A 24874-nucleotide genomic window follows, 5' to 3' on the forward strand; every position below is an offset into this window, starting at 1 on the left:
CATGTGCAGAAGAGGTTACAATTTGCCAAAGAACACATCAACTGGCCTAAAGAGAAATGGAGGAACATTTTGTGGACTGATGAGAGTAAAATTGTTCTTTTTGGGTCCAAGGGCCACAGGCAGTTTGTGAGACGACCCCCAAACTCTTAATTCAAGCCACAGTACACAGTGAAGACAGTGAAGCATGGAGGTGCAAGCATCATGATATGGGCATGTTTCTCCTACTATGGTGTTGGGCCTATTTATCGCATACCAGGGATCATGGATCAGTTTGCATATGTTAAAATACTTGAAGAGGTCATGTTGCCCTATGCTGAAGAGGACATGCCCTTGAAATGGTTGTTTCAACAAGACAATGACCCAAAACACACTAGTAAACGGGCAAAGTCTTGGTTCCAAACCAACAAAATTAATGTTATGGAGTGGCCAGCCCAATCTCCAGACCTTAATCCAATTGAGAACTTGTGGGGTGATATCAAAAATGCTGTTTCTGAAGCAAAACCAAGAAATGTGAATGAATTGTGGAATGTTGTTAAAGAATCATGAGAGGTGCCACAAGTTGGTTGACTCCATGCCACACAGATGTCAAGCAGTTTTAAAAAACTGTGGTCATACAACTAAATATTAGTTTAGTGATTCACAGGATTGCTAAATCCCAGAAAAAAAAAATGTTTGTACAAAATAGTTTTGAGTTTGTACAGTCAAAGGTAGACACTGCTATTTTTTTGAACACACCCCTTTCAACTAATTGCCCAATTGCACAGCCTTAAGAGCGTGCATATCATGAATGCTGGGTCTTGTTTGTTTTCTGAGAATCTACTGAACCTACTGGTAACTTGTTTGCCACGTAGCAATAAAAAATATACTAAAAACCTTGATTATTCTGGTTAGTCACATTGTACTGCTATTATTTTGAACAATACTGTATATATATACATATATACACTGCAAGTGCACATTCAAAACAATTAAGTGCACTTTTTTTTCCACAAGGCTTTGCATGGACAAAAAAATTCAAATAAAAATAAAAAATGCCATCATCTAGGATGCTTTTATCATTGACCCTAAGGGCTTCATTGTGATTGTATTATAACTTCAAGCTCTTTTAACTCACCATGAGCTCTGATGTATATATGTACTACCAGAAGCCCCAGGGAACTTCAGAAGCTGCAGACAGAATAGAAAAGCCTGCATCTCTCCCTGCTGAGAGGGTAATTGAATTGTCTTCTGAAGCTTGACCTATGACCCGCGCCAGTTCCTGTCAAGGGAACTTCGAACTGCGTCCTCTGAAGGGACACTATGGGGAACAACTCGTCGTGATCGTGTCTGAAGCATACTTTGAAAAACGCCAACGTGTTGGCTGGCGACAGCCTCTGACGTCGCTACGTGTGTTGCAGGCCCCGCCTTCGGAGGCCCGTCAGACAGATTACTGTACCTGTAAAAACAGGATAAAATGAAAAGACCGGTCACTGGAAGGAACTGTGTGCGAACGCACCACTAACAGAGACTAACGAGGGTCGTGACACTACACTTTAAGAACAGAGGGTCAGCAAGAAAGGTCACCGTTAAAGCAGTCTTTCCAACTCTTTTAAAAAGCATTACAGGTGTCATACTCCAAAGACTCCTGACCTCAGCTGGTTTCTGCACATGAAGTGTGGGCTTATGTTCATAATGGTAATGCAAAATAAAACACAAATAAGTTATCCGTCATCAAAACTAGCAAAATATTGTTAAGTGAAATTGTTTACAAATATTCTTACCATATAGCGACTTGTGCAAGTCCTGGGATCCCCCTCTAGTGCTTGGATAACTTTTGACTTGGCAGCTCGGGCACTAGACTTGGGTCTTGTGTGTGAAGCTTCAGACAGGATGCCTTTCCCGTTTCTGTGCGGTCATTGGTCAGCCCTGGGTTCATCCTCTGGGAATTGCACTTTAATGCTCTATTTCATATGCAGCAGAGTCTCTAACGTGTTAACTACTGCAGGCGCACTGTTAACCGCTCCTAACCGGGCGACGGTGCGAACTGCACGAGATCAGTTCCGAGGCTTTTGATGAAATTGAAAGTCATCAGCGGCATTCATTTAATAATGGGAGTTAACTATGTGCATGAACATGAAGTATCAAAACATCTGCTGTAGATAATTTGATTAAAAAAGTAAAGAAGCGGTGCAGGATTCAAATCTTTAACAGTTATACTTCACTAATACAACTATTATATTATGAGGTATAAATAATTGTTCTAAATAATAAGCACAGTAAATATAATGAATTATGTAGAATCTTTAACTGGTTCTACTATGAGTCACATTTATTTTGTACTTTTGTTTTATTAGTTTTTGTTTGTTTAGCAAAATATAATAAAACATTAAAAAATTAAAACTTAATATTAAATCTCTTTTTAGTTTACCACAAATAACAACACAATATTTTATTTTGAGTAGTAGTAGCAGCCGCAGCAATTCTACTAATAAACTTATATAGTATAATAATACTTATTTAATAAATTACTTACAAATTATATGTAAAAAAATATATAAATGTTATTATATTATATTATATATATTTTTTCATTTTATTTTCATTGCCAGAAAAAAATTATAATCTTAATTTTACATAGGAAGAAACGTTATGTGGCATATATATATATATATATATATAATTTTTTTTTTTTTTTGGCACTTCATTCATTTACTAGCAAAAACAGGCATGCAAGCCTTTATTAATTCAACCTTTGTAAATGTCCCATAAAAAAGTTTCTACAAAAGCTTTTATAAAGATCTATGCATCACAAAATCGAAATGGAAAACATTAGCCATGAGATGATAATAAATGTTGCAATAACAGAATCCTTTATTTACAATTCAGTTTGATTCAACATCAAATAGCATCAGCAAAGCCATATTAGTTGACAACTTGCATAACTGTATTTAAATTTCTCTCGGTATATCTAACTTTGCATAAAAGGCTCACACTAAGATTACACACATCGATGCGGATGAACAGAGATGTTAATGTGACCACAACTTGAAAAAAAAAAAAATACATCTCAGGAGCACAACACTGTAAGCTTTCTCCAAAAAGTCTTTATAAATTACATATTGCTTCGATTTCCCATTGCATCATTTTCATTCTCACACACAACCGAGAAGGTAAAATCAAGACTGTACAAATAATAAATCCCACAACTGATAACAAACAAAACATGGAAAATGAGCAATATCGAGACTGGAGGAGAGAGAAAGAGAGAGTGCAGGTGCGTGAGGGAATGGAGAAGAGAGACAGGTATGCATGTATGTATCCAGCAACAGATGAGCAGTAATGAACTGGGACGATCCTGTCAATGATTCACTATACAAATATAATACAGACAACTTTTGTAATATACAAGACAGTAAAACAGATCTAAGGCAATATGCTAAGTCTTAGCATTTCAAGGTTGTTGCATTTAGCTCTAAGAAATTGGCAGACTATACAAAAAGACATTTAAAGTCGGAGAAAAAACCCCCCAAGAGGTAAGGTAAAGACAATTTTAGGAAATTCAATAGCCGTTACAATTCCATGTATTTATTTATTTGAGGGCAAATGGCTCTTTTTGCACTAGCGCTGATAAAAAGACTAGAAAACTCTGCACCACCTTCACATCATGGCTTATATTTATTTCAAAATCGTGACAATCTTTGGACTTTGCAGAAGGGTAGTGGTACAAGTGCGACCTCAGGACTGGCTATTCTCCAATATGATAGTGTAGATGCTTCTGGATGGCGGGCCTTGTTCAAGGCATCCAACATTCATCAGAACTCGGACCAAAAAGGCTTGGAACAAAGGAGTGCGTTAGGCCTACTCCATTTAGTCGACAAATGTTAGCAAGGTTCGCTGAAATCGATAATTAAATCAAATTTTCATCAATGCAGGTGTTTCTCAAAGTACAGTTTTGAATGGTGGGACGCTTCATCCAAACAATGTGAAATCAAAACTGTATTTACAGAGTTCAAAAAGGAAAAGCCAAAGCTATACCAAGACACCAGGTAGGCTATATTCAGCGCATAATGACAGAGCTGGTCGTTGCAAACCTCAGTTGCTGCTGGTACATACAGTATATACTTAATAAAACATGTAGTAGCCTACTTTTTTATTTGCTTTTTGTTTTTTAACACACCAGCTTAAACACAGATGACATGGCGATATTTTCAGCGAAAGCTAAAGGCTGCCCGTTTAACCCCGATACAAACCGTGTGCAAACATGAGACGAAAACGAAATGAAAGGTATGTTTAAGTCTACTGATCAATCCAAAGGCAATGAAATTTGGCTTCGTCCTCAGATAAGCTAGAAAACACAAACTGTATCGCGTACATTACAGCGTTAAGAGCTCACGTGCCTGTAGTGACCGCTCATTCAAATCTAAACCGTTGATCCGGAGGTTTTCAAGACGGCGGACGTTTAGTGAGTCGTGGTTTAAAGTCGTGATTTACGGGATCAAAAATCTGCCTGGAACGCCGCGTTAAGTGTGTATGGTCAAATAGCCACGCAAAACATAAATGCTGCTTTTTTAGTCTATTTATTAGTTTACCTTTTTTTTTTTTTTTTTTTGGCTACACCAGAACTAAAACCTGCATTTCACTGAGGAACAAATAGGTTTGGAAATATTGTTTTTGTCTTATTCAAAACAGAAACCACAATAATAATAGGCTTAAAAAAAAAAAAATGATATCCTTAATACTGAGTTTGAACCGGGGAGCAAAATGTGTCTCCTGAAAAGTCCTGTACAAAAAATTACAAAAAGAAACAAAATTAAATCTCAAGTAATATTTATTGCTTGTTGTCTTTTCTTACACACCCCGGTTTCTGCTTGTACCTATAGCGTCTGGCGTGAAGCACGTCACTCCACACAACGGAGAAAGCACGCTTCAGTGTTGAGTTTATGGCTGTGTTGGGTTCCTCCGGTGGGGCTCCCGGCTAAAGGCTTAGAAGCAAGCGAGTATCTGTACACTGTACACACAGAACCCTCCCAGACCCCCACACCCGGGAAAGAAGGACCACCTCACCCCAGCTCCTCTTCCTTAGTACCACAGGAATCCACCCATCCTCATCTTCCCGCCAAACAAACACCTCCTCGTGAGAAATTCTCTTTAGTTCTAGAAACAGTTAATACCGGACTTTGAGGGGAGGAAGGGGTTATATATCGAAAAACTAAATAAAATAAAAAAATAAATATAATACGAAAAAAATCCCCCCTCCCATTACTGGTATTTACAATCTATCATCATTTCATGTTACTAACCACAACGAAACACATTCTCTCTGAAACTACTGGACCAAGGAAAACTAAATCCACAGGTATGCTGAACGTTTTTCTTATTCGGAGGCAATTCATGTGGACTTTCTCTCATTCTAACCGATGGTTTATAAAGAAATCTACAATGTTAATAATAATAAAAAAAAGAAACTATACATTAGAATAAAACTTAAATTTAATACACAAGAAACCTTTTGACTAAATTAAGTCTAATTTTATAAACCATCATCTGAATTCTCATAATCTATATGCAGATGCCTTTTCAACATCAATCGATCTTTATTTGCACTGTGAAAAAAAAAATAATAATAATAAAACAAAAAGGCAAAATGGCTGAATTTTGAGTTTGGTTTTTAAAATGCAGTCTTCTTGTCGGTTTTGAAACGTCAGATTGGAAAGAAGTCCGAAAGAGAGATGGTTGGGCAAAAAGAACGTCTTCTTAAGAAGAGTCTGAAGTCCAGAGGACGAACCGGGAAGAAAGACAGGGAAAAAGAGAGGGGGGGGGGAATACATTCATGGGAGACAAGGATTCCGATGCCAGTGTCACAGAGTCTTTTCAGGGGAGACCTAAGTCACACTACGGTGAATGCAGCGGAGCAGACTGACGGAAAGGGCTTGCAGTGTAAGTACGGGACAGAAGGCCGTGCTTGACTGAAGGAGGTGGGCGAGGGGGGGGGGGGGTATAGGCCAAAGTGTCAGTGTGTGTGTGTGTGTGTGAGTGAGAAAGAGAGTGAGGCAGAGTGTCCATCCCCTCCGAGCTCCAGTACCCCTGATGCATCCTCTAGAGATGTCCAGTAGGGGGCAGTAGACAGGCTCTCTAAAGACCCGTACAGCCCTGATAGCAGCTTAAACAGCACAGCATCACTCCAATCCCTCCTTGATCACGCTGCAGCTGAAACTCACTCATCAAACAGCTTCTATAAACTCGGTCATCTGCCCCGGGTCAACAATACTTCTGCTGTGGGAAAGAGGAAAAAGAAATCTGGTCTTAGACTCTTTTCTTCACAGAAATCGTATATGAGGTTGTTTTTTATGAGTGTTCACATTGTGGCAAAGTGTTTTGATTAACAACAATTAAGTTGTATGGTAAAAAAAAAAGTGCTTGTGCTCGTAACCCAGTTTCACGTACCCCTCACTAAAATGTGTTTTAATGGAAAACTTTGTGTTGCCATGATGAGATAATTACAGCTAAGAAACCGAGAGTAATAATTCATTAAACCTCCACTAATTGCAAAATGCTAAATTATAAAGACTTATGACTATTCACGCATCTTGGGAATAAATCAGCAGACTGAGAATTCAACGTCCGAAGGACTTATAAAAACTGATGCAACTTAGTTAAATATTCATACTATTTAAACTTAAAAGCTGCAGCGGACTGTGTAAAGCATAACAAATATTGACTATATAACTGGCGATATATGAATATATTAAATAACTCTTTTAAAGGAAAAAATATTGAAGGATTAAAAAGTTTGAGGTCAGTAAGATTTTTTTAATGCTTTAGGAACAAGTTTCTTATGTTCACCAAGCCTGTATTTATTTGATCAGTTAATTAATTATTTATTTTATCAATTTATATATTACTACAATTTAAAATAACTTGTCTTGTTTTGAATGATAAAGCTGTATCAGCATTTTAGTATTACTCCAGTCTTCAGTGTCACATGATCCTTCAGAAATCATTCTAATATGCTGATTTGGTGCTTAAGAAACATTTTGGATCATTAACAAATGTTGAAATAAGTAGATTCATGTTTTTGTGGAAATGTTATCTCTTTCAGAACTCTAATCTTTTTACTAAACTCCTTGGTGGAACATTGAGGAGTTTAAATGTGCTTCATTAGCGATCAAAAGTTTAGAGTTTGACCAGTGCTGCAAAGTAGTTTCACTCTAAAGATGGGTTTCTAAATGAGCTCGTATGGGTTCCCAAAAGGCATTAAACGTTCACACTGTTTATAATAGACAAAGGTGTCACATGACTCAGAAACTGACTGCGTATTTGTCTAACCTGTTCAGGGCCCATGTTGGCCATGCTGCCCCCAGGTCCAGAGTTCATAGAGCTCATGCTCATCTGGTTGCCCATTTGGCCCATGTTACTTGAGTTGGTGCCCATGGGCACGTTAAGATTCATGCCGTTACCATTGTACATGTTGTTACCGGCCTGCTGGGCAAACTGAGGTGGCGACTGCTGAGTGAACATACTGTGGAGGGAAGCAGATAAATGTAGAAGAACGTTCAGGTGGGAAAAATTATTCATCTGCTTCCTGAATTGAAAACTTTAAACATAGTTCATGTCTGATAACATTTCACACACACACTACGGTTCAAAAGTTTGGGGTTAGGGAGGTTTTTAATTAAGTCTCTATATATAAACCGTAATATTGTGAAAAAAACTGTACTAATGTTTTTGTCTGGATACATTTGAAAACATTTTTTGCGGAATTCTCTGATGAACAGAAAGTTCAAGAACAGTATTTATTCAAAACCGTTATCTTTTATAACGTTATAAATATAATCATTGTCACTTTCGATTAATTTAATATCCTTTCTGAATAAAAGCATTTATTCCTTAAAAAAACAAACAAAAAAAAAAAAAAATCTTGCTGACCCCAAACTTTTGAAAGGCAGTGTGTGTGTACATATACATATACATATACATATACACACACACACACACACACACACTATACGAGACGTAAAGCTGTACCTGTTGGCATTAATGCTGCCCTGTGTCCAGCCGTTCATGTCAGGGGAGGACTGGAAAGAGGTGTTTCCCTGCGCCTGTTGCATCATGGGACTCTGGGCGTGGCCCATCCTGGGAGACATGAGGGGGCTCTGAGGGGTGGCGGCACCACCGAACCCGGCTTCCGACTGCTGACTCATACCTGACACACACACACGCGCAGACATGAAGAGACAAACTCTGGCTCGCTATAAACATACATCAAAGAACTATTTAACACAAGTGAGGTCATTATTACTGTACAGTGCTTTTCACATCATATTCACTCTCACACTGTCAGACAACATCTACATTTAGCACCCAGAAATTAAATATAACTGCAACTATGACAACAATTAATAAAAAAAATGACAAAATCTAAACAAATGTGTTGTTTAGATTAGCTGAACATCATTTTGAGAAATGCAGACGCAGAAATCATATCGAGAATATTTCAGCCCATCTCCATAATCAAAAGTGAGGAATCAAGAGGGCTTTAGAGGTGTTATAAGCAGGCAGTGAGACAGAGTCACACATGCAGGTTAGTGTTAGTGGCTGAAACAGCCAGAGAAAAGAGGTTGGGTGGGTGGGATTGAGGGGTGGGGTCTGGGTCACCGCATAATTGGTTTAAAAATCAACTGCTCCGCCTCCACTGATCACCATCAGCCAATTAGTCTAGGCAGGACAGACACTGACACATATGACACAGCACAGGCATAGACACAGGCACAATGATCAACAGTTTAACACAACTTAAGCTTGGCTTAAATCAGGGGTAACCAACCCTGCTCCTGGTGATCGACTGTCCTGCAAAGTTTAGCTCCAACCCTAATCAAACACACCTGCCTTAAATTTTTAAGTGATCCTGAAGACCTTAATTAGCTGCTTCAGGTGTGTTTGATTAGGATTGGAGCTGAATTTTGCAGGAGCAGAAGCAGGGTTGGTTACCCCAGGCTTAAATGATAAACTGATCATCTGACTGCATCAGTAGCTCATGTGTTACATATAGATTTACTGTGGCAAAGTACAAAGATGGATGTTCTGGATTATGTCAATTGTGAATATGAAGATGCAATCTTAATGCCACTGATCTGTTGAATTTTGCTGATTACCACAGAATGATTTCAACTCGCTCTTGAATGCAAAATGCAATTAGTATTTCATTTCATTGGAAGCCTAACAGGGTCATTGAGTGGGTGGCAAAGTCTAAAATATGCAAATGATCACACTATTTGATTTTAAAAGCTGAGCTGTGAATGATAATATTTTTCTGTGGTAATAGACAACAATTGGGTTTATAGACATTAATTTGGAAATAACCTGAAGTATTCCTGTAATATATTCTTATTACACGTGGGAAAACCATTAGTGAGTCTTCTGCCCTCTAGTGCCACATTCTACCAGAACATTATGATCTTTCAAGGGCACTACATAAGGACAATTACTTAATACTGATTTACTACCATAAAGTGCTAAATAACCCAATCTAGTTCACATTACTTGGCTAGACAACCATAAACTGATGTATAAAAGCCCAAATACTCACTGAAACCGTTTTTAAAGTTTAGATCACGAAACATTAATAGATACTAATGAATTTTGGTCTTTAGTTTTATGGCAGCATCTAATCTAATAATAAAGTACATGATAATATAATCCAGAAACTATAAATCTCATTAAATCTCTCTCTCTCGTCATGTGTTATTGTATACTATTAAATATTTATTAAGATTTTAAATTCGATTTTATTTCTATATTTCCATTTTAATTTAAGACTTAGTCACTTTTGTTATATGCTTTTTTTCTTTTTTAAAATGTTTTATTTAGCTGTATTTTCATATCAGTTTTAGTCATTTTAGAATTTCAACTTATTCCAGTTAATGGCCAAGGCAATATTTCTAAATTTAATTTAAAGGGATAGTTTACCCCAAAATGAAAATTCTGTCATTAATTACTCTTCAGGTCGTTTCAAACCCCTAAGAGCTTCATTCATCTTCGTAACACAAATTAAGATATTTCTGATGAAATCCGAGAGCTTTCTGACCCTCCATTGACAGCAAAGTTACTGAAACGTTTTAGTTCATGTGACATCAGAGGTTCAATCCTAATGTTATGAAGCTATGAGAATACATTTTGTGCTCATAGAAAACAAAAATATCAAATTTAATTCAATAATTTCTCCTTGTTGCATTTACAAGGGTACCATGATGCATGTGTGTTAATTTCTCTGCTTGCAAACAAGGCGCAGCACATCTTAGTTTTGCGTCAGAATGCTGGCTCCTGCATCAGCAGCACTACCAGACACATATGTCGTGGTACTCTCGTGAACATGCGTTGACTGTCAGGAAAGAGATTTTTTTTTTTGAATAAAGTTTTTTTTTTTTCAGCTTCATAACATTATGGTTGAACCACTGATGTCACATGGACGTTTTTAACCTTATTACCTTCCTGGGCCATAAAACGTTGTATTGCTGTCTATAGAGGGTCAGAAAGCTCTCAGATTTCATCAAATATATCTTAAATTACGTTCTGAAGATGAACGATGGTCTTACAGGTTTGGAATGACTTCAGTGTTAGTAATTAATGACCGAATTTTCATTTTTGGGACACCTACCTCTTTAAGTTTTTGCATCTAATATATATATATATATTATATATATTATATATTTTTTTTTTCATTTTTTTTTTTTAAACCGAAAAAACCCCCCTGTTTTTAATAGTTTTAGTTAAAAAAAATAACAACACGTCGTTCCTCCTTCCATGAAACAGGTGGAAAGGTGCATTTTTAAGAACATCCATGGCTATTTTTATTTTTAGAACACATTAATGGTGCTTTTTTGTTATTCTGGAGTCCAGACTTCATTCATTTGGAAAATGAAATAAATAAATAAAAGAATCACCTTTTGTGTTCCACAAAAGAAAAAAGTTAAAAAGATTTATAACAACATGGGGGTTTAGCAAATGATGTCAAAATTTGAATTTTTACATAATCATTTAATTCTTTTATAATATAATATTTTAGGATTGGATTTGACTATAGTTGCTGGATTAGTATTTTTACACAGCTGACCTGTGTCCAGAAAATTGCATTTCCAATTATACCATGTGGTTTGTCCCTGAACTTTATGATTTTGAACCGCATATTCAGATCACACACGTTCAGCCTGTAGTGTTGCTGGTCGCAGGTGTGTGTGTTTGTGTGTATGGAAGCGCATGACACACAGACAGAGAGAAAGGGCAGGCAGTACCTGAGCTGGGGAACTGAAAGGCACTGTGCTGCATTTGAGGGCTCATAACAGCCCCAAACTGTCCGCTCAGATTGCCCAGCATCCCCTGGTTAGCTAGACTCATCTGAGAGCCATGCATGGCGTTGTGGGAGAGGAGCTGGGGGGCGGGGAGGTTGGGAGAACTGGGGGAGAAAGGGCTGCTGGAGGGGGGCGGCGAGGCCAGGCCTGTACCGTAGTTGGGTGGATAGGGGAACTGCTGGGGGTTGGCCTGGGGGATCCGTGGATTGTTCATGGCTCCGGGCATGCCTGCTGTGGCCGCCGCCATGTTTGGCGGCAGGTTGAGGCCCTGGGCTCGCATGACCATGCTGCGCTGCTGCTGCTGCTGCTGCTGCTGCTGCTGCTGCCGCTGTTGGTCCAGCTGACGTTGGCGCAAGTGATTACTCAGCAACTCTCTCTGCCGCTGGGCCAGCATCTGAGCGTTGATTGTCCCCTGGGAAGACAGAGAGAGTTAGGCATATTATTTCGGCATCGGAGCACAAGGGAGAATGCAAGGAGTGATTCAGCGTACCTGATTTGGAACGTTGGGTCTTAGAGGTAGGTTCATATTTGACACTCCAGCCATCGGATTCATCATAGGCTGACGATTCTGGAACAAGCAGCACATTGTAGAATCATTTCAAAAGCATAATCACTCGTCTGAATTTTCAATACCTAAGCAATGCATTTCAACAATTGCTCTGTTCAATATAATGGCTCTTTCTTTTAAGATACTGACTTTACACTTTGAATTCTATATAGCAAACAACACTAGTGGAGTGATACAAACAACAACATGCTCTAGTGCTGTAATCTATGAAAAGCACTGAACCTAGCCATTGTGCAAGATAGTATATTACAAATACACAATTACTATATAGTAAAAAGTTAAATATATAGAATATTCATTTTTCTTTCTTTAAAGTATTTAAAACCTACTGTATATAATAGTGCATTAAGTATGTACGTGTAATATATATATATATATATATATATATATATATATATATATATATATATATATATATGTATAATCATTGACTGTAGCTTTAAATTGCCAGAAACTAAACAGTTAAGAGGCATGACCCCTAAATAAACCCAAAATGAGGTCAAGGATCAATTTCTGAAATGTCCAGCAGGGGGCAGTTAACCACAGACTGTATTACTACACCAGTCTGATTTAGATTCAATTAGGCCTTTAAAATGGGTGTATATGAATAGGAAAAAAAGTAATATTGATGGCATAACCAGACAATATTATGAATAGGAAATAAAAAAATAACCAGTTTAACTCTACTTTAATTAAGAGCGTTCTTTCTTCCCATGTATGAGAGTGTAAACTGTACCTGCTGTGCTTGTAGCCTGTGTTGAAGCTGCAGTCTGAGTGCGTTGGGTTGAGTGGGGACGGCCCCGGTGGGCCTGAGTCCTGGTCTAGCCTGCATGCGGAGAATGGGGTAGCCCGGCCTCTGCCCCATCTGTCCTGCCATGCCATGGAAGCTGGGGTCCTGCATGGACGTGTACCCACCCTGCTGAATGTGGGCCTGGGAGGCGGTGTACTGCTGCTGGCCGTACATGGGTGGCTTCTGATCCATCATCATACTGGGGTCCTGACCGGGGAACTGATCCTGCTCCACCGGCTGAGCCTGAGCACAAGTGAGTAAACAACATTACATTTAAACTTAGTAATGCCATATGTGTGTGTGATGGTAATAGCTAATGCACGTTATAAATCTGACAGTTCTGGACCTGGATTTTGTATTAATGCACTGAAATTTCAGCAAGCGAAAAAGAATCTCGTCTCAAATAACCACTCAATCATTGTTTTAACCACAGAAAGATGGCAATAAAACATCTTAGTTTGTATAACTCTAGAGAGGAGCATTTTGCTAATATTCACTATTTTATATATTAAATATATGTTTGTAAGTTTAAACAAAATCTGTCAAGAAAGCAAGTTTTTATTACAGATTCCATTTAAATTTTAGTTTATATTTTTACAACAAATTGGAGTAGAAAGATAAGTATATTAAAAAAGTTAATATAAAAGATGCCTTGCATGCAATAAAAAAGCTAATTAAATGTAAATGTAATTTTATTAACTGATTAATAAAAGAAAACTTTTCAGTTTCAGTGTTTCAGGGCAAAAAATAAAATAGAAATCAGAAAAATTAGTTTGTTGCATCACTAGTATTTTAATGCAAGTTTTTATTACAGTCATTTATTTAACATTTATTTAAATGTTTATATTTTTAACCACAAATTGGAGTAGAAACAATTCTATAATTAAAATGTTGACTTAAAAACTACCTTTGGTGCAAGTAAAATGTTTGATCTGAGTGATGATTGAGTAAGTTTGATTAATTAGCTGATTAAAGTTTTTGGTAGGAAGTCAATTTGATTAATTCATAGATTTTTTAAATAAAGTTATTTCGGTTCTGGTGTTAGGTACACAAAAGAGGCTGGGTTGTAGAACAAAGGTGTTCAACCTACCCGTCCCACCAAAGCCGGGATGCCCAGAGCACGGTCAATCTCCTCCAGGCCGTCGAAATCTTTGAGAACCGTGTAGAGCTGGCTGAGCAGAGCGCCCTCATCGGACGGACCCTCAGAGGCAGGAGGGCACAAAACATCCTCACGAGAACCACTATACATAGAGCTTACAGAGATGAGAGACTCATTAAAGAGCTGAGACCCAAAACGGAGTGTATTTGTCTAGTTATTTTCTTACAGAAGGACAAAAAACCCAAAACACTCTAATAAAGTGGCGGGCCTTAAAACAGTGACAGTAATAAATGCTGTTTACCTGTTCTGGTTCCCAAACGGCACTGGCTCTATAGGCATCACACTGTCTGGCCATGGAGCCGTCTGATTGGGCGGTGCCTGTTGCTGGGGAAACTGGTGGCCAGCCATGCCCATGTCCATGTTTGACTGGGCTAAGGAAGAAACAGCAGATGATAAAAGATCATTCAAAACAGTTATCCTCAAGTGCTTTTCTATACTTTCTGTAAAGCTCTATGTATCCGTTTCTGTGTCCATTTACCATTGGGCATCATCTGGGACTGAAGCATCTGTCTTGGTCCAGGCTGGCTGTTGGGCCTCATGGGCATGCCTGCACCAGAGTTGGGCCCCATGCGAGAGTGGAGCGCCCCCTGTGTGAGGGAGTGCTGGCCGGCGGGAGCAGCTGTGACAGGCGAGGCTGCGCTACCGCCCGGACCAGGACCCTGTGCACCCCAACTGTCCTGCTGCATACCTACACGGGGACCATTATTACCCATGACTCCTTTAAAAAAGAGAAAGAAAGGGGGCTTTTCAATTTTGAAGGTAACACTAAACTAAATGGTATTAGCAACACGTGGAAGGGGACATTTTTGACTGAAATTTACACTACTGTTTAAAAGTTTGTGGATATTGAAAAAAGAAGTCAACACTTTTATTAAACTAGAATGCATTAAATTGATCAAAAGTGGCAGTTAAGACATTTACCATGTTAAAAATTATTATCCAAAGATGTATTAAAATAGAGAAATTATTTTAAATCGAAATAATATTTCAAATAATACTGTTCTTATTGAATTGGGTTGTGAAATTTGGGCTACGATTATATTATTCAGTATTTTATTCAGCTGACCTAAGCTAAGGGTGAACTGACAAAATAAAATAGATATAGAAAAAAAAAACAGTGGTATGTATAAAACCACAGTGTCATTTCATCTTCACAAATGTGATATTTCAAAACATGCAGACACGATCACAGCAGAAACCCTACAATTCTTTCTCAGGTTATGAGACAATCATATCTAGCTGCTCACAGTCTCACTTTATGTGCACATTCATTTGCAAGCATATGTAACCCACCACACACAAACAAAAGGTGCACGGGGGGGCTCGCTTTTGATCTGACTCAACACCTGTGTGCCGTTTTACACATTTGTCTTTCTCTCGGCCAACACATCATGCTTGACTGTGCATTACTGATCAAACTGAAACTTTGGTTTGTACACGGTCGGTGCGGCATTGGAACATTCCTCTCATAGTAGGTGTAAAGTGTGGGGGAAGCCCTGTGTTCCACCGCATATGTACAGACAAAATGTACTTCTATTGTATTTAAGGTTACTGCATCAGTGAATACGAAGCACTGCATTTCTGACCCCAGCTCAACTCACCTGCATTGACCATGTTGGGCTGATTAGGCATAACACTGTGGTTTCCCATCATGCCTTGCTGCTGCATGAGCGAGTAAGGGCTGTTGTTCCTCATCAGAGGGTACTGACCCTGAGCGCCTTTAGCAGCCATGTTCATATCCAAAGACACGCTTCTGACTGGAGGAGCTCTGCCCGGCTGACCTGGTCGTGGAGCGCCAAAATCTATGAACACACACAGCAAATATCCAATAAATGAAAAAAGTATTTAGTTGAACTCTGGAATTAAAAGTTTATAGAAAAAAAGACACCAATTTGAAAAAGTCAGTCTCTTATGCTCACCAAAACAGCATTTATAGGATCAAAATACAATGTCAAAAACTGATATTGTGATATAATTAACATTTTTATCATTATTGTCAATGTCGAAAACTGTTGTGATGATTCATATTCCTGTGTAAACTGATAAAAACAGTTACTCCAGGATTCTTTGAAGTTCATTTATCTCAAAAAATGTTCTGTAACAATATAAATGCATTTACTGTCACTTTCAATCAAACATGCTCGCTGAAAATAGTATTTTGATTCTTTCAAAAAAACAAAAAAAAAATCTTACTGACACATCTTTTGAACAGTGGTGTATCAAAATGTCTCTGATGACAGTTCGTGAGAGAGAATATCCACTCCGCTGAGAAACGAATGTGTCGTGAGAAACTCATGTTCCACCTGCTCATAGTTTCGGTCAGCCCCTGGGCACACTTGAATAGTTTCAGGGTGTTTCGTAAAAATTATGACATGAAAACATAAAGCACTCCGGGTTCATTTTCACGCTTGTGTAATTCTAAATATTTTTGCGAATACATTGGGACGCCGTTTGTGGACACAGGAATTTTTTCCCTGCTGTCACCTCGTAAACAAACGCAAATAAAATCCAAGACTACTCAGTGAAACTCTTTGTAAACACACACTGGTTAGGATTGGGTGCAATCTGGATAGTTGTCCTAAAGGACGTCGATTACACAATATAAGGCAAAGCTCAAACCAATGTGTTACATTGGTCTAATCTTACACCAGCGTTCAAGAGGGGGTTTGTGCATAAATATGAGCGATAAGGCAATTACATGACTATTTGAACACAAGTAAGCATGCTTGGGAAAAACCTGCAATATTTATGCATTTGCTCTTTTAAAGGTGCAGTTACATTAGCAAAATGTAATGTGAAAAAGGGTCCACTGTCTATTATCAATAGTGTTGAGATGAAGCACAGTTCACACAGAAGACACTTTCAAACTAAGTAGCTTTCTGATGGTCAGCACCGCAAATTTGCATAACTTAAACATGAGTGACTTTATTGCTCTCACACAGAACTCCCAATCCCGATTTACAGTCTGGACAAATTGACACAAGTTGTAATTTACACAACAACAGTCTTTTGGGGGCATGAAAATGCTAACTTTTGAATATGGGTTTTAAAGGAACACCACTTTTTTTGAATATAGGCTCATTTTCCAACTCCCCTGGAGTTAAACAGTTCAGTTTTACCGTTTTCGATTCCATTCAGCCGATCTCTGGTTCTGGTTGTAGGACTTTTAGCTTAGCTTAGCATAGATCATTGAATCTGAATAGACGTTAGCATCTCTGACCAAAGAGTTTCTATATTTTTCCTAGTTAAAACTCGACTCGTCTGTAGTTACACTGTGTTCGAAGACTGACAATATATGAAAGTTGCAATTTTCTAAGCCTATTTTTTTTTTAAAAAAGTGGAGTGTTCCTTTAAAGTGAAAGTTTTAGAAAACAACACCACTGAAAAAGAAAACATAATTTCTGGGTAAACTACAAAAATGAGATTTTGTGAAGTCATGCACTTTATGTGTTCAGTCTATAGCCATGTGTAGCAGTGTTGTTTTATATTGTGACATCGCCAACTACTGGCCTGGCACGCAAAATACAGCATTTTTTTAAAATGCAAAAAAATTTAAAATTCTGTTTTTAGTACATTACTGAAGTGTGAATGGTACATTCAGTCATTTAGTTTTTATTTGCAACTCTTTACCAATTTGGCAAGTTTATAATGTGTTTTAAAATCTGCTCAGATTTCAGAAGTCTTACATTTTCCAGCCATTGGATGAAAACTGTAGGAGAATGTGTGTGTGTTACTCACTCTGCTGGCCCACAGCCTGTAGTGCTCTTTGTTGCTGGGGACCCATGTTGGTTCCACCATCTCCAGTCATCTGCAGGATGTCATTGATGATTGACTGCTTGTCCACGGCAGCAGGCAAAGACACAGGTCTGGAATCCGCAAACAGTCCTGGCTGACTGTTCTGTAAATCATCCAGAATATCATCCAGCTCGCTTGACTGCAAACACACAAGGAAACTCCTTTAGTTTAGTATTTTCATTAGTCTCTTCAGTTTGTTGTCTAATATCAAAAACAGGTTTGCCAAGGTCAAATTTCTGGTGGGTTTTAGATGCACATGAAAACATGTTCTTATACATAACACGTCAATGCATATATAACGGCTATGTTTTGTATAGTCACAAGGTTTGGTATCTCAGCAGCGAAAGTCTTCCTCCTGATACACACCCCTCTCCCTCTCACATGTGCACACTCACACACACACACACAGGACTGGAATCTAGGACACCATTCACATTAAGTTAAAGGAGGCTAGCTGAACACTACTCCATTTGCCATGGTTCGGTTACCATCTTTAAAGATTGCTAGATTGCTTCTCCATCAGAGCAAGATCTTCTAAATGCACGCAAGCAAACGCACACTCTCTGCATGCCTGGGAACGCAGCTTGACTTTAAATACACCATCGATCTGACTTCAAATCCTTTCATCTCCTTCATAAGCTTTTAAAAATATTTATTACCTTTGAAATCTAAATGCACACTTGGCTGTAGTGCACTACAGTTCTGATATATATATATATATATATATATATTTGAAACATCTACCCTAATGCATTTCTAACTTTTTTTTTTAATTCTGGCTTGAGTTTGACAAAGTCCAACTCAGCCTGTTGAGATAAAGAAACCTTCTTGGAGCGGTGCATTTCAGATAAACAATACTGACGCAAAGATTCAGAACTGTACTTTTTTGTTTTGTTTATCTAGAGCTGTCGTCGTCTATAAGAAAAGACTGAAATGCAAACAACTTCTGTTAAATGACACTAAATAAATGCTAAATCAAGTGTTCCATACACAAGCACTCTACAGCTGGAGATTTAAATATTTACGCTGGGTAATATATAGATTTTAGGAGAATGCCAGTTCTGGAATTTTCAAGAAACAAGCAGTGAAGTCCTTAAGCCACCACAAGGGGGCAACACACATGACATCTATATTACAATCAGGACAGCAAATCTATTTATCTGCCCATCTGAATGATTACACCTATAATACATGTAAATTACATTATATAAATATTTATTTATCTATACACAGTATATATAGAAAACTTTGACTTCAGGACAGTGGATGAGAGAGTGTGTCTGTGTGTTTCAGGGCTGTTGTGGAGGGTAGTTAAGGTTAAAGGTCAAAGATCACATGCTGTATATTATTCTGTGGGTCGAACGTTTGCCTTCATGCGGCATGTCTGCAGCCTAATGAAGCTGTCGGCCTCTCTTGCCGTTGATTTGCGGCGGAAAAGCGCTGCACAAACAGGATGCGAGTGGAGAGGAGGAACTGCTTAATGAGGTCACTCTCCTTGTGTAGCGCTCGGAAGCTCTTTTTCCCGATCTATCCTCTCTCTCCTCTCATCTCATGCATACACACATACTTGCACACACACTTGTGTGTGCACCCCATGTCTCTGGCTGGCCTCTTGAATCAAACCTGCTGAAGATTATTCACTGTCCATGCATCTCACAGTCTGCTTGTTTCAGCCTTCCTGTCCTCCTCTTTCCAATTATCGCTCACTGCCTTCTCTCTTGTGTATTATCAGTGTGCACTCGCTCAGTCCAGACAGGAAGGTGCTTGTGCATTAGCATGGATTCTTTATATCGCACTGAGCTGCACCTTCATGGATCACTTTCTTGCCAGCGGGAGCGTTGACGTCAGTGTGATGTTGAGCCAATGGTGGAAAAGCTCCCTGTGTGGAGATCTATGGGAGCTGTGTTTCTCATCAGCTACCAGAGCACTTACAGTCAAACTATCCAACATATTCCACTATAATTTACACTTTTGGATGTGGGTATTTGATAAATGACATGTCCATGAACTTTTACTGTTAACATCAGGATTTTAAGTTGAATCGCATATGAATGCATAAGGAAAAGTGTAAATATTGAGGTTCTGTGAGTGGCAATAAATTTGTGTATATATATATATATATATATATATATATATATATATATATATATATATCTATATATAGATATATATATATATATATATATATATATATATATATATATTTTTTTTTTTTCATTTTAAATAAGTCACTTGCAGTTCACGTCTTAAGACATGACAAATAAACCGTATTATCATTAGGTCACAGGTACTGCAGCTATACTACCATTCAAAAGTTTGGCGGTCGGTAAGATTTTTGAAAAATGTTTTTTAATAAGTCTCTTATGATCAAAAAATCATGAGTTTTTTTGAGTCGTGCTCTGCATTTAACCCATCCGAAGTGCACACACACAGAGCAGTGAACACACACACACACACTGTGAACACACACCCGGAGCAGTGGGCAGCCATTTATGCTGCGGCACCCGGGGAGCAGTTGGGGGTTCGATGCCTTGCTCAAGGGTATATCTAAGTCATGGTATTGAGGGTGGAGAGAGCACTGTACATACACTCCCCCCACCCACAATTCCTGCCGGCCCGAGACTCAAACTCACAACCCTTCGATTGGGAGTCTGACTCTCTAACCATTAGACCATGACTTCCCTGTATGAAGTATGCTGATTTTGTTCTCTTTAAACATGTATTATTTTTCTCAGTAGGTGTGCTCCGATTGATCTGGCTTTGATTGGCTTATTTCTGTCAATGGTACGTTTTTGATAACGATAAATAGTTTCAATGTTTTGCCACTTGCTTGAGCAACTTAACATATAAATCTAGAAGTAAATGCAAAAGTAAAAAAAAAAACATTGAATAGTCTGTTGCTTATATTTATTGCGTTTAAACATCTTTGTGTAAAAAAACTAATTGCAATGCTGAAAAATTATTTTCAGTGACAATGTTTGGATTTGAAATCAAAATATGAAATGGATAAATGTTGTGTTTGTAGTAAACACCCACAGATCAGTAGCACTTCTCCTTTCACAAGTCACCTAAGAGGGGAATTCCTCACATTTTCAAATATGAAATTCAAGCCCTGAATAAATGTCTAAAAATCCTGATTGTTGTATCACTGTATATTGTTATAAATGAAAAAATGAAGGCTTTCAAAATATCGATATCGGCAGATACTGCTTTCTGTGATCGGCTTCAAAAAACCTGATCTGAGCAAACCTAATTCTCAATGTTGAAAAATGTTGTGCTGCTCTATATTGTTGTGGAAACTGTGATAAAAAAAATTCAGGACTCTTTGAGGAAGATAAAGTTAAAAAGAACAGTATTTATTTGAAACATAAATGTTTGTAACATTATAAATGTCTTTACTGTCACCTTTGATCAATTTATTGCATTCGCATTGAAAACTATTAAAACTACTAATTTATATCAAAATAAATAATTAAATATCACAAGCCCCAAACTTATTAGGAATGCAAAATTTACTAGAATTAGGAAAATACATCTATAAAATCAAGTATGTCAAGTCTAACTACTAAATTTAACTTACAAAAAAATCTTCAACATTTGTCAAGCCATTTGATAGAGAGACAAATTAGAAATCCCTATTACATATTGTATAACATTTGCTTATTTCCATGAGTTATAACATTGTATTTTTAATTTAATTAACCTATTCAAATGTAAGTTGGAGAATTAAACTTTTAGTTTACTTAGTTAAATTTAGCTTTGGCTGGAGTTCATTTAACATTATTTCAATGCAATAATAAGAAAGCACAATAACTGCTGCTTTGCAGTACTGCAGAGGACCCCTATGGTAGCGGACCCTCTGATGAAGACCCCTAAGGATATGCTATGAATACCAAACTTCAACCGTTAGTCCAAGTATGAAATAAGATATCAGTGCTGGTTTGATGGGACGGGGGGCTGTTAGTCATGTAGACAGGAGCAGGACCAAAGGGGTAAGAGGGGTTACAGGGTTAATTGGTACACAGAGGAACCACCAACGAAGCGACAGTGTCAGGGTTGGGACAGCTGTCTGCACCACACGTGTGTGTGTGTGTGTGTGCAACCCAGGAATGGTGTCAGGGACACAGGGTGCCTATTAGAGCTCTGTGAGGGGTTGGGAAGGGAAGAGGAGTGACACCCCATCCTGAGTCACACTTCCTGCTGCAGACACACACACACACACACGCACCTCCGCAAGAGCATCAGACTGTAACACACTTACAAAGCACATCTATAGAAGCACACTCAGAGAAAGACACACCATCGCCACCACAAATAGAAACAGTAAAATCCTTCTCTGTATGAGCACGTAGAGACAAAGCAGCACAAAAAAAACCTAGTGATGTTCCTACTAGCGAGTTGCTTAGCTGTCTGCTTATTCATGCTGACTAAAGGGGAGCCTAAGAAATTGAATGATTGGAACAACACAGTAGGCAGCAACAAAATAGTGCTCACAAGTTACTTTAGTATTACTGAGACACCAACCCTAATGCTCACAATACTAACCCACTATTGATTCTAATAGAGGAAGTCGTTAGCATGTTGCTAAGCTAATGCATGGTCTGCATTATGGGATTGTCTTCTCTATGAAGTCTGCATAAGATGCAAATCTGGCCAAAACAAGCTGTCTTATAAGACACTGCTGCCCCTGCCTACCTTTTAGAAACAGTGTTTTACATCTTAACTGTGCATATGATTTGAAACTGCTGTTTAGCTACACAGCTGCTTTAAAACAGAGTAAACTAGGACATACAGGATGTAAAAGAGACAGAGATTGAACGATCAATAGGGAGAGCGAGACAGAGAGAGAAAAAGAGGGACTGATACATCAGTGAACAGAGTGACTGAAGCCAGTGCAGCTGCCTGGGTGACAATAATATGTGCATCTGGGTCATTTCTACCGTCTGCCATAAAAACTGCATTATTGAAAGCCACCCTGTCCACAGCCATCGAAAGCCTTTATTTGTAAGCCAACTGTGAAAATAACCTTGAGCACTGAACGACGCTGGTGAAAGTCAGGAGTGGACGTGCTCCACGCGCTCAGAGGCACGGTGTCAGTGAAGACTCCTTGAGCCATCATGACCTTTCACACAGATCCCTGCTTCTCTTCAGTCTCAGCTGTAGCTCTGTCACAACAGCCAGCTGCTCATCTCATCACAGGAGCAAGAGAGAGATGAATGGTTCCAAACCCCAGTGAGCCACCATACTCTCTACATACACTGGATGCCATGCTAGGAGTCAAGGAACCTCCTAAGTCAAAAAAGACTCAGCTAATGACTTTGAAGAAATATTCATGACATTCAAATACTGTTTATTTTAAAAAAACATTTCGAATGCCATAACCTTTTTCACTAAATTTCACCAAATAAAATATAGCTGCTAAATGAATAGTGTAAATGGGACATCTTTTTGAATACGGGCTTGCTATTTGTTTAGATTGCTTTCGTTTTTGGTACAATTCCCAAATCTGAAATGAAAACTGGATGGAACTAAAGGTCATTAAAAATAAATAATTATATATATATATATATATATATATATATATATATATATATATATATTAAGATTCCTATTGCAAAAAAATACTGTTCTTTTGAAATTCCATTCATCAAAGAATCTTGAAAAAATGTGTCAACTGTTTTTAACAGTGATAACAATAAAAAAAAAAAAATGTTTCTTGAGAACCAAATTAACACATTAGAATGATTCCTGAAGAATCACTTCAGTGACACTGAAGACTGGAGTAATGTATTCTTGGCATCACTCGAATAAATGAACATTTAAAATAATATTTCACAATATCACTGTATTTTTTAACAAATAAATACCGCCATGTTAAGCAACTTCATTCTCTTGGAGAGCCTTATTTCATAACTGATGTCTAGGTAGGCAGCTCACTGGGGATTGGTCCTCCCTCTCCACTCTACATTTTTTTCCTCCATTCTCCCGCATCCTCAATAAATCAGGCTTTTTTTTCATGCACATCCATGCTTGAGCATCTCCTCCATCACTCTTCGTGTCCCGCTGTGGCCTCCCTGCTCTGTAAATCACTGTACTTCATGTTCTCAATGGCGCCGTCGTGGAGACCGTGAGGTCAGAGGTTCCTCACTAGCGCAGCTCTGGGCCTTTTCCTGGTAACCGAGGGGCGGTGAGGTCATTCTGCTAACAGGCTAACAGCAGCAGCTTCCTGAGACCGCTGCTTTGATTTGACAACTATGACTCAATTTGTGGCTCAATCAACAGCTTGTAAAAGAGGCCCAGGAAGACCAATGAGCACGAACACACACATACAGGATAATCTCTCTATTCTGTTGCCTGGCCCCAGACGCTCCTCTAACTTTACAGCCGCTGTGCCAGGCCTGATTGGTGCCCAGTGCCAGCTCAGCAGGGCATGTGCCAACTGCTGTGCCAGATGATATGCACTGAACACCACCGAGATGCCTTCTTTCAAATGTCACAGAGCTGCTTCTGAGAAAGTCCTGCCAGTTTCCCACAGAATCGACTTCCTGTGACAGAGATCTCACTTTCCCCATCTCTCTCGTTCTCTCTCTCTCTCTCCAGCTGGCTGAGTCATTTATATCCCTGCTGTTACCATACTGCCTCGATCTGGGGCTTCATTGGCCGGTTTATGAATCTGTTGTTTGCTCTACTTTCACACCCAAACAGAGAGGAATACAAAAAGAGGGGAAAGGAAAGGATGCATACACTAACACTACAGCAACAAACTGAAAACAAGGCGATTAGAGTGTTTGAATGTGTTGGTATCAGTTATCATATCGGTTATTTCTGCGTGAGAATTCACAAATCTGACTGATAGCCAATATCTAACCAAAACATTCATTACCCACAACCACTAATGATGAATCTTTACTGCATTTCACAAAAGGGACATTGTAATTCAATCATTATTTTTTTTCAAGTTTAAAACCAGCACACGCGATTCAGGTGGTGTTTTGCATATATAAACTATCTTTCGGTTTCAGTTATTCTGTATTGACACCATGCTATCAGTTACCACAACAAATATTTTTAACAATGCATTTACCATTTTTATACTGTATAAACTAGAAATTATAGACATACTTTCTTTTTTTGGATTTGCATTATTTCACAATGTTGAACCCTCCAAAATAAAATAATAATAACAATCAGAAAAAACTAATATGGCAACAGTAATAATAATCAAAAATTATTAGGTC

General features: G+C 38.3%; 1 protein-coding gene across 9 annotated transcripts in view; it reads right to left on the bottom strand.

Annotated features, from left to right (window-relative positions):
• Positions 1-2826: 2826 nt before the first annotated feature.
• Positions 2827-24874, bottom strand: part of LOC127945905 (nuclear receptor coactivator 2) — a 100869-nt gene continuing 78821 nt past the window's right edge. For 4 of the 9 annotated variants that reach the window (XM_052542024.1, XM_052542025.1, XM_052542026.1 and 1 more), the window contains exons 12-22: positions 17580-17775; positions 15443-15643; positions 14320-14559; positions 14083-14212; positions 13773-13935; positions 12629-12925; positions 11815-11892; positions 11268-11736; positions 8005-8182; positions 7306-7498; positions 2827-6252 (exon numbers count right to left, since the gene is read on the bottom strand). In XM_052542024.1, the coding sequence (XP_052397984.1) occupies positions 6238-6252; positions 7306-7498; positions 8005-8182; positions 11268-11736; positions 11815-11892; positions 12629-12925; positions 13773-13935; positions 14083-14212; positions 14320-14559; positions 15443-15643; positions 17580-17775 (2160 nt within the window). In that variant the 3' untranslated portion in view covers positions 2827-6237. The remainder of the gene's footprint in view (positions 6253-7305; positions 7499-8004; positions 8183-11267; positions 11737-11814; positions 11893-12628; positions 12926-13772; positions 13936-14082; positions 14213-14319; positions 14560-15442; positions 15644-17579; positions 17776-24874) is intronic. The other 5 variants (XM_052542030.1, XM_052542031.1, XM_052542029.1 and 2 more) reach the window with 3 other exon arrangements.

The sequence above is a fragment of the Carassius gibelio genome, chromosome A24 (assembly GCF_023724105.1).
Source record: "Carassius gibelio isolate Cgi1373 ecotype wild population from Czech Republic chromosome A24, carGib1.2-hapl.c, whole genome shotgun sequence".
Taxonomy (NCBI): domain Eukaryota; kingdom Metazoa; phylum Chordata; class Actinopteri; order Cypriniformes; family Cyprinidae; genus Carassius; species Carassius gibelio.